General features: G+C 39.7%; 1 protein-coding gene across 6 annotated transcripts in view; it reads right to left on the reverse strand.

Annotated features, from left to right (window-relative positions):
- Positions 1-397: 397 nt before the first annotated feature.
- The window catches only part of PRDM16 (PR/SET domain 16), a 2,576,872-nt gene continuing 2,555,476 nt past the window's right edge, over positions 398-21,793 (reverse strand). For 5 of the 6 annotated variants that reach the window (XM_044062971.1, XM_044062974.1, XM_044062970.1 and 2 more), the window contains 2 exons: positions 10,596-10,773; positions 398-5,631 (listed from right to left, as the gene is read on the reverse strand). In XM_044062971.1, the coding sequence (XP_043918906.1) occupies positions 5,497-5,631; positions 10,596-10,773 (313 nt within the window). In that variant the 3' untranslated portion in view covers positions 398-5,496. The remainder of the gene's footprint in view (positions 5,632-10,595; positions 10,774-21,793) is intronic. The other variant, XM_044062975.1, reaches the window with a different exon arrangement.

Genomic DNA, 21,793 nt, shown 5'->3' on the forward strand with positions numbered 1-21,793 from the left:
TTGTCAGGTGAAGGGTCAGTGTGTCCATCATTTTCTGTCCTGCACAGCAAGGCAGAGCTTTGTTATAGCCTTCAAATTTGACCAGAATTTGTTTTGTACTCTATATGGAATAAGATTCAACACACCCAAATCACATTAAGGTCAACCCTCAAAATCACATTCCTCCCACCAAGTTCAAAACTCGATTTACACATCTTATTGGGTGCATTGTTGATATATCTTTTATATTAGAGACAAGGTCTGATATATCTCATAATTAAAATAAAAGTCTTTCAAGGATTTACACTGATCGTACACATCTGTGTTAGAGTTAAGGTCTGGTTATAAAATGTAGTAGTAGTTTTGTACCTGTATCAATAAAATCATCCACTTTCACGTCCAATAAAACACATTATACTTGAAGTAGAAAAAGCACACAGGTTTATTGCATATCAATCTCATGTATAAATTTGTTTTAGCACTGGAAAGATTACATTTGGTATACACTCCTATTCTACAGCATTAACCTCAAAAATCAGCTTTTTAATTCATTGTTTTATTGGAATTCCTCTACACAAGTACATTTGTTTTTATCACAAGCATCAAAAAAGAACATTTCAAATTGCTTTGTTTTAATTATTTCTACACTTAAGTTTTTTTTTTTATATTTCTTCATTTGCCCATGAGTGATTTTATTTTAATTAATAACTGACCGATATATTTTTTTCATATATTTTTTGTTTGTTTTCCCTCGGCATTTCAAGACTTTTAGTCTTGTAACAAAACTTCTAATCACATGTACAATAAGTGCATCTACGGAATTTTTCATTTTTTTTCTTTTCATAAAAATTTCACAAACAAGACACAATAAGGACCGCTAAACACGTGTCATGCACAGTTTTTATAAACAGGACAGAAGCAATATACAGTCTGAATCAAAAATGAGGTGAGCACCATCCTCTGTGTCTTTTTCTAAAGTTTTGTTTTAATTTTAAACATTATATGAAAACTAGACATTTACAATTGATTGATTTAAAATACTTTACAGTTTCAAAAGAAAAAAATCTGTGCAGGCACAGTAGAAGTAAAAGCTGACAGAAGTATGGGTGTAATGCTTGTTTTCCTTTTTCTGTTTGTGCTTTACAAGCACATTTTCCTATCCTTCCAACATCATTACTTATTTTACATGCTGGTAAATAATATTTGGGCAAAGCCTCTCAGGCATTCTTAAGCAACATATGAACATCAGTAAATCTGTTTAGACAAGAATTGCACATTCAGAAACCTAAAGCTGCCTTTTTCTAACACATTTAGAGAAACCCCATATATGTTTTATATAAAAAAAAAAAAAATCCCCAAATCAGAGACAGATTTTTGTAGTTACATGGGTGCAAAATGAACAAATAGCAACAGTAGTAATCACTGGCTATCTTTTGGAAAGAAGAAATAATTGCCCTGTGAGACTGGATGCTACCAGTATAAATTTCAGGGGTGTGCTTTCTATACTGCAATCACATGAACAATACAAAGTACAGTCAGCACACGCCAGTTACTCACTCTGACCTCAGATAAAAATGCAAATTTTAAATAACTGCACATTTTACTTCTGCATACTGTCTGAAATATGAGGTATTAGGTTGGTGTCCTCCTATACAGACACACTGCATTCAGTTTTGTTTTAACAAGTGGCTAATCAGAAGGATGTGGAAGTGACACAGAGAATTATCATTAAATGTCTTTTGAGCCATATGGTGGTAGGCCACATATCTCAAGTGCTTTATTTATGCTTTCTAACAGACAGCACAACACCTGATGTACTGCATTTTGATTTAAGTGCAAATTCGTGTTGGGAAACTATAGCATTTCTCCTACTTCCTAAATGGTCTACATATTTTGTTTTGCTTTAAGAATGCGTTGTGTATTTAGAAGTGTTGACGTTTATAAATCATGCCAGTAACTTAATTTACAGCCTTAAATACTTCAGTCTGATTACCTGGCAAGAAGCAGTTCATACAAGTGGTGATACTGTTACAATGTCCAAGTTATTCTTCACTCTACTAGTCAGTCTCTTACAAACAAGCTAAGAATGTATCACAGTGAAGGAAGAGGGTGTATTTCAGTCTGAAATTAATATAAAACAAGGCTATGTTTAGTTTAAAAGTCAAAACATGGCACCATAATTAATATAATTGGTCCCATGCCAAAATCTGTAAATATGGAATGTTTTTACATACATCCCTCAGCCCAAAAGCAGCTCACCCATGAGTTGCATCATCAGTTGCTGAGTTGCATTAGAGTTAACATGGACACTGCAGTCTCTGCTCCTCTCCTGAGTCCCATTACAGAAACAATTCAAATATGCTCAGCTTCGTTTTAAGTAGTGATTGAAAAATAATCTCTTTTGATGGAACCTTTTTTACAGTAACTGAAACAGACAAAATGTATTAGAATTGAGCTACAGCATGTAAATGTACATTTGAGGAAGGATTATGGGAAGATGAAGAACTAAGGCTGTGGGAAGTGTTGTGGCAAGACTATATTTTAGAAGACTGCCCACAGCAATCAGACACGTGGATGAGGATATGTAGATGGTGCTACTATAACAATGAGAAGCTGAAGCACATAAGTAACATAATGATAATGCCTTCAAAATTATGTTTAGCTCACCTTTGTATCTTACATAATAACATTTGTACAAGAATGCCATCTAGTATGGTAGAGATCAGTGCATCCAGTGACTGTGCAAACAGAGGGCGCTGGGAAGTCTTTCATCATTTGAGTTTCATAAATATACTGGGCTACCATTAAAGAAATCTTAGAAAGTTCCATTTTATTGGCATGCCATCATTGTAGCTTCATTTTAAATACATTTTTCACTGGATAACATATATTTTGAACTTATAGCCCATTTATTTCTATTCTCTGCAACATGGTAAAAGTGATAAACCAAAAATAAAGCCACATTGGTTGCAGTGGCAGTTGACACCTGTATCATGTTCATGTTTACACACACACACACACACACACACACACACACACACACACACACACACACACACACACACGCACACAGATGCACACACATACACATTTTTTCAAGCCATATGCTGTTATACTGAATAATTACATAATTAAATAGAATGCAGGTGTTTCAAAAATATGCATCACAGTTGTTGATGGCTGCTCATTTGACGACATAGTTTGGGCAGAGTTATTCTATCTGAGGTATACTTTTCATGTATTTAAAGACACGTTGCAGAAACTGGTGTAATATTTTCACTTACTTGCTTATTAGAAGTAAGTTCTGAGTGACATCTCAGGACTTATGCACATACTATCACATTTACTGCACATACATTATTAAGATCAAGGGATATCTAGAGGGGTTCCATAGCTAAATAGCATGACACTTATTATCACTGATTTGTTAGCAGGTCAGTTGTGAGCATTGTTTATGCTTTTCTCTGTTTTACTTCTGAAAAGCAGAAAGTTCCTATAAATAACACACAGTACTTTACTTTCATTTTTTTCTGTTATATGGCACATTAGCCCTGCATGCCACCTTGGCTAAAAAGCAAGAAAATTCACAGTAGTTCCAATATACAGTATCTCCCCACAACAGAAATAGGGCATATTTGGGAGAAAATTTGCTTTCAGCTGCAATATTGTTTGAACAATTGGCTAAACAACAATAAATAGAATACTAATACCTAAAAGAATGCAGCTGAAAAAATTAAATACAACATATGATTGTCTGGAAAATCGGTAACAAGACCAACATGCGTACTTAGGGGTTATTTGGCACGAATGACTGTTCCCTACTCCCTGGTTATATCATACAACATACAACTTTATTACATAAATTTTGGTCCTTCACTAGAGCATTATATTAACATTAATTATTTATTCATCATAATGATGTCTAATGAAAAAATACTGTTACTTAAGAAATATCATGAGGAAAAGTTAGGAAAAATTACACATTATTTACAGATTAATGTATATTCTGATAGGAAAAACACGTTACAACTGAATTGGCCTCATAATAATAATTTAAATCCCCGGATTAAGGGCTAGCCATTCTTTGTTTTAGCATAAGCCAACTGACTGACTGTAAGATCAACACACCTGTCTCACAGAGTGATTTTATTTAATATGTTAGTCTAACATAGCTGTGTTTGGGCAACAGCTTTGTGCAAAACAGTGTCTTATTTGTCAGAATAAATGCATTTGATGGAATTTTGTCTTTCATTCTCATACTGCATGATGTGTTCAGAAATAAAGGGGAAATCATGTATTTTTTGCCTCTCCTGACAACAGACCAGCAAGCCAGAAATATACTATGTAATCTTGAGACAGACCTTATTTCCACAAACTATGTAAGTAAAGAATGAACTCGCCAGTGCTGCAGCAGACATTCAAATGTCAGAAGTAGGAAAGCAAGGCCAGCTTGGAAAATGCACAACCTCAGGAAAAGAGACACAAGAAAAGAACAGGAGTTTGTCTTACAAAAAGAGCTTGTATGAGATGTAGTGGATTCAATATTGACTAGAGAATCATGACAAACACTGTCTGTAGCTTGTGAGGTCATGCTAAGCTTAAATGTGCAACAACATTTTCTTTTAGGTGAGGGATTTTTTTCTGCCACTAGATTTCTGCATTTGGTAGTTTATATTCATTTATGTTATGAGTACTACTTCCTGGTAGGATTAACTTCATGGTATACCTAAGCAGAAAGTAGTTGCCACTGGGATATATGTCTAAATCGTACTTAGCTGTGGCATTATCTCCTACTGTAAATGAAATGAGAAATGATTGCATGCCACTGTGCCCTTCCTTAATGGTTACCTTTGAAACACCAGTACCAAAATGTATTCAGCTCATTTAGAAATGCATTTAAAGGCTATTTTCCAGTGTGAACAATTAAGTAGAGCTGTGCTTTGTTTTTGCATGCATATTATATACAAATAAACTGGTCTCAGCTAAAAACAGGAATATTGTGTGGTTGGATGAAAAACCCGAAGTACACTAGTCCTCACACATATCTGCAGATTAAGAGATGTGTAATAGAAACAGGTTACATTGGTGGTTCAGTGATCTATTCTGGGGAACAAACAAGGTTTCTGATTTACTGGATTTCTGCATTTCATATACTTTGTATTAGAATATTCCTTGTAGTAGAGCTAATTTGCTACAGGCAGAATTACCCACTGTGTAGATCAGTTTTGAAATGGCAGGATCCTGAACTGCAGTTACATCTCACCCAGGAGAAAAGAATTAAAAAGCAAATCCATGTAGAAAATGTTGTATGAAAAGATATGTTCTGCAGAATGGCATGCCACATGTAGGATTTACTTATTTTCTTGAATGTATATATGAGTTCTCCTTGTCTCATGTCCACGATCTCTTGTTTTCTGCCACTGGCTTTCAGTTGCTCTTGTTTCCACATTTATAGTAGTAAACTAGCCCTCAATTTTCCCACCCATCAAGTCTGATCCAGTCAGCTTTTTCTGTTTCTCAGAGGTGGTTGATGGGGTTGAAGTTCCCAGTCTCAGAGGCTGCTCCTGTCATGTTCAACCAAGCATCCAGTGAATTCTGGGAGGATGTGTGGAGAGATGTGTTTTCTGATAAGGATAGCATCATTGCATAAGCCTGGAAGAACAGGATAAAACATGTGAGAAAACAAACAATGCAAGACTATCTTCAACAGCTTTGAAAAATACACACAACTATTGCAACACTGTCTTCACACACAGTTCTTCCTATTTTTCAGATGTTTTCTCACAGCCTTCCTCCGTTTTATAATGACTAGGCAGGAATATGAAAACAAAAGCCCTGTTCTCCAACACTTCCTTTGTTGTAGCTACTAGTCTATACCTGAATTATTTTGCTTATGAGACCATACATTCTTTACTGCAAAGCAATGAGACAGCATAACTAAAGAAGTCTATAATCTGCCACATGTAAGGACATTATTCTAGTTTTCATACGTAGTATATTTATCGGTAAATTGTAAAGAAGATTTGACAAGCATTAACAGAACATACTGCAAAGTATAAACACATTCCATCAAAGAATATTTATTTTAGTTCTTTCCAAAGTACTTTGTGGAATCACAACAATAAATTGTGTCTTGTATGCCTGCTGGACTTGAAAGGGGGTGGGGGGGGTGGGGTGGTAGAGCCTTACCAGTTCACTTCTCATCGGATGAGGTAGTAGAGCACATGTCTGGGAACTTGTCTTCATTGTAGGATCTCAGTGGAGATCAGAGATTCAGCAACAGCACTGACTTCAAGGAGGGTAATCAGTGTTGAGGTATTATGTTTGAGTGACATTTTCTCACTAATGCCCATTGTATGCTGAATACTGGGGCAATTACAGGGATGCACAGAGGGGTTAAGCCTTTAAAACTAAAAAAAGTCCTGGCACTGGAAGACTGATTGCTGCACTTTCTGCAGGTATGAATGGGCTGCTGTACGGGGCGCAGAGTGAGGTCATGATTATCTTAGAGGCAAAGAAGGAAAGAAAGTAAATGTCTGTTGTTCTGACAGCAGGGAGTGAATGGATGAAGCCCTGTGACCCTGATGGCCTAGGATTGATTAGTGACCAGGCATGTAGTAGAGGACCAGTAAGACAAGATGAGAGTGAGAACCTAATGCCAGCTGGCTCATACTGGAGGAAGAGATGTTGCCTGGCCCACTGTGTGACTGACTTGTAGAGGAAGAAGGATATACAACATGCAGCAGGCGGTTCAAGACATTCTCACCCGCCAAGCTTTGCATTACACATTAGCTGCAATGGACAGGTGCACCACAAAGGTGGTACTGTGGTAGTATACTGAAGTTTTGTGCTGGAGGAACCAACATGTAGACCAAAGAGGGAAAATATCCACCCTTCAGGATTGCTTGAATGACAGCAAGCCCACAAATCAGCACCCAGCATGTTGTGTGGAAAAAAGGTGATCAGATTGGAGGACTTTACGTCCAGTTAACATGAGAGGCAAAAATTAATCTAAAAAATGTGTTAATCTGCAGTTTTGCTCTCAAGCTGTGATATTCTTTTAAAAAACATCTAAAGTTTCAATGACAGAATAGGCTGATTTGCCACTGTTTCAAGGCATACAAAGTGAATGCTACAAAAAACACACTGTAGTCTTCTTGATAATAAAAAATATTTACTGACATCTACAGCAAGTAGGAAAAAATTCTATATCTTTAAGACATTTGTTCGTGTGTGTGTGTGTGTGTGTGTGTGTGTGTGCGTGTGTGTGTGTGTGTGTGTGTGTGTCCATGTGTGTGCATGTATTTAGTTCAAATTTTTTTTCCAATGCTTCTGTGGCTTATACTAAATTTCCATTTTCAGGACTTTTCTGAAAAAATATCTCACATTTTTCCTTTTTTTTTCTCTCAAATTCAGAAACGTCTGTGCAGCAGTTTGAATAAGTAGGTCAATGAAATTTTCAAAATAATATTTTCTGTCTACCATCATAATCTAAACAAGTTTTCTACTTTCTGCAAGGTACTGGTCAAGGCAGTCTTGACAAGGTTCCTTTAATACTCTGCTGTATATTCATCACAATTTTAAGAATTAGTGATGTTCAGCATTTAAATCACTGTTGCAGTAGCATGAGCTATAATGGTTATATATATTTGCTAAGGGTATGACCACAGGCCAGTTTTCAAAGCTTTAGGACACCTTCCATGCACGCAAAGTGCCATTGGCTCAAGCAGAGCAATATAAGAGGCAGTTTCGGTGCCAAAAGCTTCAAAGCTTTCTTAACACCGAAGTGCTTTTCCTCTGTGGGCTTCATGGAACTCATGGTCAGTAGAGATCCTTTCAAGTGTGGGCAGATAAATCCTCTTCTGGGAAAAACCCTCCAAAATTTGAAAAAAAATTAACTATTCTGTGAAATTGATACTTTCATGATAGGAAATGTTTTTTTCCTGGGACTGTCATATTACTGAAGTAATTTTTTTATAATTCAGTGCTTGTATGGACATACCATAAAAAGTCTATTTTTATAATTATATTCTATATGTTTACATAAGAGTTAGTGTGTGTGGGGAGGCAGGATTTGATGTTTTTTGTGACGGTCAGGGGAAATTTTAACTCAGCATCTAAAACTTCCTGTCAGAAGGTTCACTGACTCACTTGGGCTGAATTTCCTATTTGTGAGGTCTCCTTCCCAGTTTGAACATGGAGCAGTTGTCAGGCTCTGCAGTTCTTGCTTCCCCTATCCAAAAGAAAAATAAACTTGTTAGGGAGTCTTTGGGTTTTGGGCCAGTTCCATCACTGCCTCAGCTGCTGGTGTGTGACTCTGCTGTGACCTGTACTGGTTCCACTGACCATACATCTTTTAATCCTGGTCCCACTAAGGACCGGGAGCTTGGCACTTCCTCTGCGGCTATAGGGTTGCCCTCACCAGGCAGGGGAAAACAACTATTTTTGTACTTGAGGGAAGGAGTGGGTAAAGGTTTACCATTTAGCTGGGGTTTTTGGGGGTTTTGGGGGTTTTGCTTGATTTCTAGGCTATTGCTCCTGTAATGGGATGGTCATTTTACAGGGAGTCTCCCAGGAAGAAAGAAGCAGAAATTTAAAAATGTTTCCTTTCCTGTTTCTTTAAGTGTGGACAGGGAAGAACAGCTGGAATTTGCTAAGGGATTAGTCTCTGTTTTTAATGTGTTAAATTCTGGTTCCTCCCTACATTTTAATTGAAAAAGAAAAAAAAATCCTCACAGTCTGACAATAATTTCCAATCAGATGAGGAGGAAAATGTGATTCTTTAGTTAATTCTTCTTAAGTGAAAATTCTCATTCTGAGGAAAATGTTTTTCAGATATCCAGATACAAGAATTATTATTTTTTTGACACTGTTAACAAAATGCAAGATTTATTTCAGTGGAAACAGAACAAAATGCCCAGCAAAAGGATTCTGATTTTTTACAACTAGAGTTGGAACAAATGCAGCTGCTCCCACTGTGTTGTCTGCTTTGAGGATGCTTTCTTCACAGCCTGCATTGTGTGACAGTCAGCTCCCTGCTCCCCAAATATCAGACACATAAATTCCTGTTCTCTAACCCCCAGCTGGATCCAGCAGAGATGTCTTTACCTACCACTTAACATAATGTGAATGCTGATCCTGTTCCTTCTTACAAGGATGGGAAAGCTTTTGAAAGAGTTGGGAAAATAATTTATTCTTCTGCTAGTCCAACTTTCAGAATATTAAATGGAGAACATGAGAAAGTTAACTATTAACCTTTGTTCTTCCATGGTTAATATTTATTTAAATTCCTTAATTGTGTCTGCTTCTCACCAAACACTCTTTAAAGTGCTTGTGTTCTGCTGATGCTGTTTCCAGAGCAGCTGCTACTGGTTCAGTTATAATAAGATTTGCTTGGTTACATTCAGAAAACCTACCAGAAGACATTAAAGCTGAGATTTTGTTCTGAGCAAAGATGTGTTAACTGTGCCCTCTGTTGCTGAGTGTATTAACAATTTGATGTGAGACGTTAACTGATTCAAGCAGTCACTAAGATTTTTTAATCCTCTTTCAACGTTCAGTAAAAACTTTAATTCCTTTCCAGGATTCTTTTCTGGGAAACAGTCTCAGAAATGTTCTAATAAGTAAAGTTTCTGAAACCAGTAGCAAGGAGGTTCAATGAGAAAAGGGGAAGCATCCCAGAGTCAGGGGCAGTCCAAAATCTTGAAATGACTATTAGTGTCTTCTATCCCCTTCCCACCTTGGCAGTCCTTCAAATCTCTCCATCAGTCTAGGCCTCCATCTTCCACAGTGGCATCAGATTGTCTGAGACAAGTGGGTTTTGAGATTCATCCAACAGGGATATAGGTGACAATGGTTAACCTAAAATTTCAAGCTTTAGGATCTGATCCTTCTTTTTTTGGCTTTTCCCGGTTAGGGGTCGCCACAGCTGATCACCTGTCTGCTCATGATTGGCAGTGGAGTTTTACAGTGTTGAGTTGCCAGCCCAGCACCCAACCTTCCACAGAAGGCACACACACATACACACACACACACACCTAGGGCCAAGTTAGAGTGCCCAATCCACCTACAGCATGTCTTTGGTGTGTGGGAGGAAACCTGTATGACCACAGGGAGGACATGCAGACTCCGCACATAAGATACCCCAGCCGAGGATTGAACCGGAGAACCTCTTGATGTGAGGCGGCAATGCTAACCGCTGCATCACTGCAGCCGCCCCTTTAGGATCTGATCCTAGTAGGGGAAACTTTTGCACCTGTGGCTTAAAAATGATACGTGCTTCTATTTGAGCCACGTTAATGCCATTGAACAAGAAGACAAGAATGCAAATAATGAAGAGGGTGCTGAGAAATAAAACCATTTATGTTAAATCAGGTAAACTGCCATTTTGTAAGTAACATCACAGAGTGGCAGGTAGGCAGAATGCCAAGTAACAAATGTGGCTATGAAACATGCATTATATAGAATAAGTTTTTTTTCCTGTAACACAAATGTTAGGTTATTATCACCATTGTTATAGGAATTATCGAAAGATCAAAGACCTAGAAGCAAAAAATGGTACTGAGACATCACTACAGAAAATGAAAACAGGTATGCCAGACATATTTTTCACTTACCTGTGTTTTGGCCTGCCTGTAAAGAGTTTCTTTTATTGCCTCAGACTCTAAAGTAGAGTTAAATACATCTTTGACGTCAAATGCTTCCTCAGCTGCTTTCCGAAGATCCAGGCTTTTCCCAAAATTCGATATTTGCTCCAGATCTAACAAGCTGGCTTCTTCCTCCTCTGCAATGCACCTGCACCAACAATCAGGAGGGAGAGGGGGAAGGGGTGACCTTTCATTAGCTCAGTTGACCTTATACAAATCAGCCAATGAGAGCATCAAAGCTCCACACAGGCATGCACATGCAGTGGGCCTTTGCACAACATGCGTCACATGCAACATTTTTGAGAATGAGGTGATAAGTCACTGAGAAACAAAATAAGCGGAGAAAGGGTGAAAGCCATATAAAGCAGTAATATGCCTGTAATGCATATATGTATGTGATAATTGCTCTAGGTTTTAAAAAAAAACAGACTTTGTTGTAAGAAAATAATACTTTCATATGGTAAATCACGCTAAAATATTCACCAGATGAACTATTTATGCAGAATAGAGTTTGACCTAGTTTTCAAGCCATTCGGTTGCCCTTTAAAATCCTGACTTTGCAGTTTGAAAGGAAACCGAGGTTTTCCAATAGAAAATAATTCCCAATCTACTTTTGTAAGGTCCTTAGCACAATTCAACAGGATTATGATGTTTCTTGCCAAATATAATAAATATTCTGGTAACATTAAGCTTTTTATATTCAATATTCTTTTCTCTATGTATGTATGTTGGAGCTTTTCTCCCCGGGCCTCCGCTGAAAATGGATATGTATCCAGTCGGACTATCCCAGTCAACAAATGTAAAATAAAAATAGTAATAAATAAATAAAATTATCAAACAATACAGAATCTATTCTGCTCAAAGAATATAACATCCCTGCTATGTTTTATAACAAATAATCTTTGCTGTTAAAGCTGTATTCATTTTATGTCTCTTTTTCATCTTTGACATTATTCTGTATTTAAGATAATTAGTAAAACACTTTACCTTTTGAATGACAGCTTATTTACTTATGTCATTCAAACTAACATATAAACTCAATATTTAGCAACCATATGACATTGTATAAAATTAGTAATTTTATGAACTTCTGTAAATGCATTTCAAATTAAATTGAAAATGCTTTCAGTATAGATATAGGACAATGTTTGATGTTAACACTAGTGAATTATGCCGTCCTTAAAGGAAACACCACTTTCAGCATAAGTAGACATTTGTTTTTCTAAAGAAGGGCTCTCTCCCCCTCTCCGCCTTACATTTTAAAGGATCTATTTCAGAAAACAGCATCTCTCAGAAGAAGTATATTCTGGCTGTTGTGAGGTCTCTGAATGTTGGGGATTTTGTCAAGGTATAGCGATTTTATTAACTTAAAGGTAAAATACTTTTGATGAAGAGCACATTGATAAGTTATGCTTTAAAACTATTACATATTTGAATAGTGAAAGGTCACAACTGTGAACATCATGTTGCTGAATCCAATCTTATATATACTGCATTAATAAAAATGGCTGCTGCAAGGTTGACATGCTCCTGATTATCAAATGGAAAACTATTTTGAAATATCAAGCCATGCAAACAATACAATGATTTTTTTTTTAGATGTGGAAAGGAGAAAACTACATTGCTTGATGTCTTGGCATCATCATGTTAAAACTGATTCACTTATTATAGTCTTTAGTTTCTTTTTTTGTAGATCTTACTAGGTATAAGTTGATCTGATTGGATTCAGGTGGGTTGGCCATATGTCTCCTCCACAAATTCTAAGTCACTGATGTCAGGGACCCATTTGCACTAGTTGGTGAGAAGCCATGTAGCCGATAACATTTAAATCATTAAACAGAGAAAGTATATGGTGAAGCATGGTTGTAGGAGGTGGTAATGCCTTACTCCCTCCTACAAAGTCAGTACATAGCCTTCTGGATTGCTGACACAGAGAGATCTGCCTATCAGTCCCTATTCCATTTCAAAATGTTTTCTGTAACAATTTCCAGTAAGTATTAAATGAGAGTTGTATGAAATTATTTGCCATTATAAGGAATGGACATAATGTAAGTCACTGTAGCCATCAGTAGTACTGGCCATACTATACGTGTCACTAGCTCCCACCTGCCCATGGAACCAAGAAGCCAAGATCCCGTATGTGGCCTCTGTTTTCCTGTATTACAGTCTGTCCCTGATTTGTTTTTTCTTTAGTCTTCCTGTTTTTCATGAACTCCTTGTGGATGTAGCTGAAGTTCTTCTGCAGCCTGTCCTTGCATGGAATTTAGTCAGGTTCCCTAACATTCTCCCTTTTAGGAATCCAGTCTTCCTCTCTCTGAGTATTGGATCACATGAAGACATTTTCAGCCTAACTTGTAAACTTTCCCAGAATGGCATCATCTTTACCGTTACAACAGGAGAAACATGTTCCATATGCTGTAGTTATTTTTACCCTCGTCTATATTAAATTATAGAAAGATGAATTTACCGAACAGTATTTCCATCAAAAATACCGTTCAGCGAATTCTGATTATTGCGATCACAGTACAGTGAAGATTGGAAAATATGCCCTTTCCTCACTGTAGTGCAATCTCAGAGTTGGTATATATAATTAGCTGGGGGTGTGTGGGGGGGCAAGAGTGAATTTTCTGAATGGTATTTTCCATGGAAATACCATTCGGTGAATTCAACTTTTGATAATTTAATATAGACACGTTTACCCTTAACTAGAATTTCTGTATCCATTCTGTAATATTATTTCTTACATCTTTTATTATGTACAAACACATCTCGCACTATACGTTTTATATATTTTCATTTAAAATAATTTTTTTTAGAGTTGTGCAGTCTCTTTGTCACCCACCCCAACTTCCATAATGTGAACATTTTTTATGAATCAGCCTGAACATTAGTATGAGGCAGTCCATGCTCATCACCCCATAGGAATAAAACCGCAGACTTTTAGTCAACTCAGAGTCTAAAACTTTATCAGCCCCACCTCTTTACCCATTATGTTTTGTTAACTAGTCTATTTTGCTGTTTGAGAAACTCACTTCAGGAAGAAAATAACTCCAGGTTACTTGTCTCTTAAAAGTAACATTTTGTGTGAACAATATTTAAATGCCACTGTTTTTCTCATTATATTTTGAAAAGACATCATTTCTGTTTCTTTCTTATCTATAGATCAGGTCAGACCTATTTTTTTCTATTTTTGGAAGCCCCCCAGGCTGTGTACTTTCTTTTCCACAGCAATTTTGTGTACTATTACTTGTTATGTGATCCACCAATGCTGCTCTGTACAGTTGGTTGTTTGGCAATTAGTCATTTTTTGAGTTGTTTCACATTCTACTAATTAGCACTCATCTTTGTGTGGTTACATTTTCTACAGTTATGGATTGCAGCCCATTAAAAAAAAACTGCATTAAATGGGAAATTAAATTTCTCCTCAGGGCAAGCCTACTTTGTGTCTTATTAGTTTTAAGGAGGAATAAGTGGACTATGATGTTTGCAGATGACATTGTGATCTGTAGTGAGAGTAGGAATCAGGTTGAGGAGACTCTGGAGAGGTGGAGATATGCTCCAGAGAGAAGAGGAATGAAGGTCAGCAGAGCTAAGACAGAATATATGTGTGTAAATGAGAGGGAGGGTAGAGGAATGGTGAGGATGCAGGGAGTAGAGTTGGTAAAGGTGGATGAGTTTAAGTACTTGGGATCAACAGTTCAGAGTAATGGTGAGTGTGGAAGAGAGGTGAAGAAGACAGTACAGGCAGGGTGGAATGGGAGGAGAAGAGTGTCAGGAGTGATTTGTGACAGACGGGTACCAGTAAGAGTGAAAGGGAAGGTCTACAAGAGGGTAGTGAGACCAGCTATGTTATATGGTTGGAGACAGTGGCATTAACATAAAGGCAGGAGTCAGAGCTGGATGTGGCAGAGTTAAAGATGTTAAGATTTGCACTCGGTGTGACATTGGACAGTTTGGAGACAAAGCAAGAGAGACGAGATTGCGTTGGTTTGGACATGTGCTGAGGAGGGATGATGGGTATATTGGGAAAAAGATGCTAAGGATGGAGCTGCCAGGTAAGAGGAAAAGAGGAAGGCCTAAGATAAGGTTTATGGACGTGGTGACAGAGGACATGCAGGCGGTCGGTGTGACAGAGCAAGATGCAGAGGATAGGAAGAAATGGAAAGAGATGATCCGCTGTGGCGATCCCTAACAGGAAAAACCGAAAGATGATGATGATGATGATGACTTTTAGGGGAAATGTAAAATTTGGGATTCAATTCATCTCCAAGCTGCATAGAAAAGAAGGAACAAACTGATTTACATGATTTAAAAGGCAACTCTGCATTCACCCATATAGAGCTTCTCATTGGGCACAATCTCAGGTGAGCCCTCAGCTGGAACAGACATCTGTTGGTTCTCTTTAGTGACTTGTGTTTCAGAACATCTTAGCTAATAGATCTGTCTGTTCCAGTTGCAGCTTGCCTTTGTGGCCACAGCCTGTAGGCTCAGCACCTTCTGTGGTGACAATGCCATTGATGTTATTGGAAGTGATGCTTTCAGCATTCCAGGTCTCTGTTGTTCTGGTCATTGAGCTGGTTCTTTGGGGTGGATGTTCCCAACTCTGGACACAGGTTTGTTGCCTGTGACAGGTGGGTTGGGGGTCTTGATGTCAGGCTTGGATTTGATGGGATCATTGGCTATATTTGTTTATGGAAGCAAAAACAAAAGAGGATGAACCAAACCACAGCAGGCAGCAGATAAAAAATAATTCTGTTTAATGGTAAGCGCTTTCGCAGCATATCAAGCTGCTTCATCAGACACACATAGGTTCATAGGTTCATAGGTAGGTACTAGGCTATCCACCTTAGGGCCTACATAAGCCTAGCCAACAAGGTTCCCTGGCTTACACCACCCAAGAAAGATAATTTCCGGTGCCACTGTCAAGCAGAGCCACAGAAATGATCCCTAGGGTGTATTTCCTATCTCTATCTCATAGGTTTATAGGTTCATAGGTAGGTACTAGGCTATCAGCCTTAGGGCCTACATAAGCCTAGCCAACAAGGTTCCCTGGCTTACACCACCCAAGAAAGCTAATTTCCGGTGCCACTGTCGAGCAGAGCTACAGAAATGATCCCTAGGGTGTATTTCCTATCTCTTATCCACTCATCAAGATTTTTCTTGAAGAGTGCTAATGAGGAACTTTGCTTGACATAGATGGGTAGCTTGTTCCAGAGTATGGGAAGTCTCTGGGACAGGAATCTATCCCTCCAGCATGTCCTGTTTATTGTGGTGGCAAGGTTTAGGTCCCTAGAGCATGTAGCTTGGAGGAATTGGGATTTCTTTAGGTGCAGCATGTCCAACAGCTCTGGGTTTGACATAGCTTTATATGTTAGGCAGAGATCACCTCTTAGTAGGCGATATGCTACATTCTGTTTGTGAGGTACTTCTGTGGTCTTTCCAGCTGCTGCAGATGTCTTGTGAGGTATATTCCAAAAGGGGCATTGTACTCTATAATGGGTCTAATGTGTGTCGAGCAGAGGGGAACAATGACTTATTTTTTCCTGGATGAGAACCCTTTTGTGATGAGGTGTGCCACATAGAAGGACTTCCTGACTACTGTGGCAATGTGATTATCAAAGGAGAGACTACTGTCCACCTGGGTCCCAAGGTCTCTTATCACACATTCGGTGTTAAGTAGACTGCTGCCTATGTGGTAGTTCATGGGTACAGAGTTTTTACCAAAGGGGATGAAAATGCACTTTTTGGCATTGAGCTTGAGGCTATGGCTCTGACACCAGGCATTTGTCTCAGTGAGGCCCTTCTGTAGGATGTCCACATCATATGGCTCCTAGTTTGCAGTCATCTGCAAACTTTGTTAGCCAGCGGCCTTCAGAGAAGTAGATACCAAACCGGAGAGGACCCAGGACTGAACCCTGTGGTACTCCACTTGTCACTGGTTTGAAGTCAGATTTGGAGCCTGTAACTTTTACAGTGTGGGTTCTGTCAGTGAGCCAGTTGGCAACCCATCTTGTGACATAGGGATTTATACCTAGTTTAGTGAGTTTAGCTATAATTCCAGAATGGGGGATGGTGTCAAAAGCCTTGGTGAGGTCAAGATAGGCTGTGTGAACCACCTTACCCTCATCTACGGCTTTGGTGACTGCCTCAAATAAGTTGATCAGGTTCAGAAGGCGTGATCTGCCTTTCAGAAACCTGAACTGGGTGGGGTACAGAGTTTGGAGGTTACCAATGTCTATGTTTATGAGTTCCATGATGATACGTTCCATGGCCTTGCAGACCAGGCTCATCAGGCTAATAGGGTGATAGTTCCTGAGATCAGTGGTGGCTCCCCCCATTTGTGGAGTGGGATAACTGTTGCTGTGCACCATTCAGTGGGCACAAAGCCTGATGTGAGGCCATGACTGAACATGGTGCTTAGGTGGGGAGCCAGTTCGTTCTGAAGTTCATATAAAAAGCAGCCTGGTATGTTGTCTGGTCCCATGGATGGTGTGTTTTTGGCTTTAGAGAGTGTAGCTTTTACCTGTGTAGTTGTGATTACAGGGGAATCTGTATTCTTCCTGTATAGATATGGGCCCATTAGGGGGTTAGAGGAGGGTAAAGTTTGCACTGAACCTACCTGCCAGGATGTTGGCAATATCAGTTGGTTCTGTAATTTTCGTGCCGTTGTGCTGTAACTCAGAGCAGATCTGGGTGTTGCCATTGCGATTCTTGACATAGCTATAGAATGCATTGTGGCTGTCCTTAGAATCAGTGGTGATTTTGTTTTCATAGCTAGCTTTGGAAGATCTTAGAAGGGATCTCAGCTTCTTAGTGAGGCTGACCAGGGAGCTCCTGGACTCATGGGATTTTACTCTCTTTTGCAACAGTTTCTTCCTTCTGTTGTAGAGTTTATTTATGGCAGGGGACCACCAGATTGGCTTCCTTTTTTTGGAGGATAGCGTCTTGGTTCTGTTTGGGATAGCACGATCCATGCACTCGTGTAAGTGCTTATAGAGTGCATTTGTGTAGGATTCAGCAGTTGTAACTGTATTGTCCATCTGCATGGGTGTCATGAAGTTCGCCACTTCTGTCTTAAGAAGCATGAAGTTGGCTTTGGAGAAATTTGTTACCGTGGTTTCCTTAATGGGGGATGGGGGTGGGATGTGCATATCTAGGGTGATTAGTTTGTGGTCGGATCGGACCAATGAGGAGGTGACTTCAGGTGTTGGTAATGACTAGGTCTAGGATATTGTTGCCCCTGGTGGGGGTGTGGATAAGTTGATCCAGGGCATTGGAATTTATGAATTCCAGAAAGCACTGAGTGAAGGAGTTGGTACATGAGTAGTTTTCCCAGTTAATAGTGGGGTAGTTAAAATCGCCCATTATTAGGATGTTTGATTGAACCCTAATATTTTTCAGTATATCAAGAAATGAGGAGTGGGAATCCTGGGGCATGGTGGGGGATCTGTAGCAAGCTACAACTTGGACTGCAGTTTTGCCCAGAGTTAGTTGCACTTAGATAACCTCGGATGCATTATGCTGAGCAACTAGCCTGGAGGTGTGGATATCCTTAATGAATATGTACACACCTCTGCCTTTGGTGTTCCGGTCCAGGTTACATGGCCAAAAGTGTGGTATGAGTTATAGCCTGGTAGTGCAAGGGTGCTCTCTGGAGCCTTCAACCATATCTCAGTCACTGCACAGATATCGATGTTCTCCATTTTAAGGAGTGCCTTGAGTGAGTGCATTTTGAGATTTTAGACTTCTAGCATTGAGCAGCATTACCCTCAGTTTTTGCTTGCCTGTTCCTGTTACTGTGGTGAGTTTGTCATTTGAATCTTTCCAATAAAAGGCACTATAGAGGCGGCAAGAGTCTTAGCCAGTATCTAGAATCCCAGAGGCGACAGGTGCAGGCCATTTCTGGCAAAGCATTGTGGTCTGTTGATCATGTTGTCCCAAGCAGACAGATACTGGATCCCCTTAGAATGACACCAGAAGCTTAGCCAATTGTTGAAGTCAATCATTTTGTCCTTGTACTGCGGTATCATTCTGGGCAATGGCAGAATGCTACTCAGGGCTAGGGTCATAACTGCCTGGGCTACAATATTGGAGAGTTCTTCCATGTCTCTTTTCATGTAGTCCAGGGAGGTATGTCTCAGGTCATTCACACCAACCTGGACAATGACAGAGTCATATTTGTACTTGTTGTGGAGTGACCTGAGTGCGTGGGTTATGTGGCGGATCCTGGCACCCGACAGGCAGCTGACAGTAACCTTTTCCTTGTTTAGCCTGGTGAGTGGGACATCAGTGTGCCTGACTATAGAGTCACCTATGACTAGTGTGCTGGGTACGTTGTTTTGACTTATGGGCTGTGGTTGAGTGGCACACTGAGTCTGTGGGCTATGTGTCATTTGGATTGTGTTGGGGGTGGAGGTTGCTTACATTTCTGCTTTGGATGTCTCTGTTACTTGAGCAGATTATTATTGAGGGCCCCCGTGAATGTTTTTCTGTTTCTATGTGTGGATTTTAGTGGTGTAGATTTAGTGGGACTATGTGATGAGTGTGGTGTGGTGCAAGTGTTTACTTTCTCCTCTTGACTGTCAAGTTCAGTTTTGGTTGGAGAGAGCTTTACCTCTAGTTTGGCTAGATAAGTGTATCTCTCACAGGTGGTAGTGTTGGGTGGTAGGAGGAGAGTGTTGTCTGTGTACATGAGGCAATTTCTGCATTGCCCCAAGATGCCCAGATTTATCAGATAGACAGGAGAGAACACTGGGAGTTGACCCTTAGACATGCCTGAATAAAAAAAATATTTTCCTCTAGATAAGTGAGGAAATTGAGTACAAGAGCTATTTTTTTCTCTAAGCAAGTAAGGAAAGTAAGTATAAAAATGGTTTTCCTCTAGGTAATGAGGAAGGTTAAGTGCTGTAGTAATTTGTAGCTTATTTAGTGCTTACAACAAGTTCTGAACAAGTGCTGAGCACGAATAAGCAAATTCAAGTGCTAAAACTAAGAGTCTGTATCTGGACTAGATTAGTAAAGGAAAGAAACAAGTGCAAATGTGGGCTTTTACATCAGAAAGTTGAGAGAGATGAAAAAACTGCCCAAACAGCTAATAACTACAATTTCTGGGCCAGAAACCACTCCTTATGTGGTAGATAGGCGACCTAGTGCTTACCACTCCCACTGATAGACTAGAAGGCTTTCCTCCAACACAGAAAGGCTTGGGAGTCTCAGGAGCTTACAAACAGTCCTGGATACAGCAAATCTGTATCTGGACTAGAGTAGTTACGGGGGGGACAAGTGCAAATAGGGGCTTTTAAACCAGAAGTTGAAAGAGATGGAAAAACTGCCCAAACGGCCAATAAACTACAATTTCTGGGTCAGAAACCACTCCTCTTGTGGTAGATAGGCGACCTAGTGCTTACCACTCCCACTGATAAGCTAGAAGGCTAAAGGGTCCACAACCTTTATGGGGGTCTACTTCAAAGGATCGAAATTTCACAATATCAGACTGGTGATTAGTGAAGACCAGATGATCGAAGTTGTGAAATATCGAACACTTTGAATGGAGATCGCAGTACAGTGTGGAACGGGAAATTTACCATTCTCTTCACTGTAGTGAAATCTCGGAGTTGGTATATTTAAGCAGCATGGGGTTTGGGACGGTTGCAGGAGGGCTTGCCCCCCTGCAAAAATGTGAAAGAAGATGTTTTCAGCTGTTAGATTTTTTTTTTATGTTTAATATTTCACAACTTCAGTTATCTCGTCTTCGATGATCAGAGGTTCGATGCTGTGAAATTTTTAACCTTTATAGGTTCATGGGTTGGTACTAGGCTATTGGCCCTAAGGCATAAACAAGCCTAGCCATAACAATTCCCTGGCTATTTCTTCCCACAGTATTTACTTCCCTGGACCCCTGTCTAGCAGGGTGACTGACGTGATCTCCGGGGTGAATTTTCTATTTCCCATCCAATCATATGGGCAGTCTTTTCAGGAACCTATCCCTCCAGCATGTTTTGTTCATTGTAATGACAAAGTTTAGATCCCTGGAGCATGTGTCTCTGAGGGATTGGAATTTTTTTAAGTGTAGCATGTCCAACAGCTTTGGGTTTGACATGGCCTTGTATGTTAAGCAGAGATCACCTCTGAGTAGATGATATGTGACAGAGTATAGGTCGAGTTTTTTAGATGGTCAGCATAGGGCATCTGCTTTAGGCCTGTGATTCTTTTAGTGAGGTATTTCTTTGGCCTTTCCAGTTGTTGCAGATGTCTTGAGAGGTACATATCAAATGGGGCATTGTATTCTATAATGGGTCTAATGAGGGATGAGTACAATGGGACAATGACCTCCTTTTTTCTGGATGAAAAACCCTTAGTGATGAGGTGTGCCACACAGAAGGATTTCCTGACTGTTGTGGTGATGTGGTTATCAAAGGTGAGACCACTGTCCATCTGTGTCCCTAAGTCTCTTATCACACTTTCAGTGTTTAGTGTACTGCCACATATGTGGCAGTTCATGGGTACATTTTTTCCCAAATGGGATAACTATACATTTCTTGGCATTGAGCTTGAGCCCATGGCTCTGGCACCAAGCATCTGTTTCTGTAAGGCCCTTTTGTAGAATATCCACATCATTTGGGGATTCAATAATGGCTCCCAGTTTTGCAGTCTTCTGCAAACTTTGTTAGCCAGAGTCCCTTAGTGTTGGCCTGTACTTCAGAGAAGTAGATGCCAAACAAGAGTGGTCCCAGGACTGACCCCTGAGGTACTCCACTTGTCACTTGTCTGGAGCTAGATTTGTAGTCGGCTACTATTACAGTGTGGGTTCTGTCAGTAAGCCAGTTGGCAACCCATCGAGTGACGTAGGGATTAATGCCCAGCTTAGTAAGTTTATCTATGACTTCCGAGTGGGGGATGGTGTTGAAGGCCTTGGCAAGGTCCAGATAGGTTGTGTGGACCACCTTACCCTTGTCCACGGCTCTGGAGACTGATTCGAAGAAGTCAATCAGGTTCAGGAGACAAGATCGGCCCTTCATGAACCCAAACTGCGTGGGGTCCAGTGTTTGAAGGTTGCCAATGTCTTTGTTTATAAGTTCCATGATAATACATTCCATGGCCTTGCAAATCAGACTCTTCAGACTGATGGGGCGGTAGTTCCCGGGATCCAAGGTGGATCCCCCCCTTGT

The sequence above is a fragment of the Protopterus annectens genome, chromosome 2.part1, assembly GCF_019279795.1.
Source record: "Protopterus annectens isolate FY-2018-M chromosome 2.part1, PAN1.0, whole genome shotgun sequence".
NCBI classification, from domain to species: Eukaryota; Metazoa; Chordata; order Ceratodontiformes; family Protopteridae; genus Protopterus; species Protopterus annectens.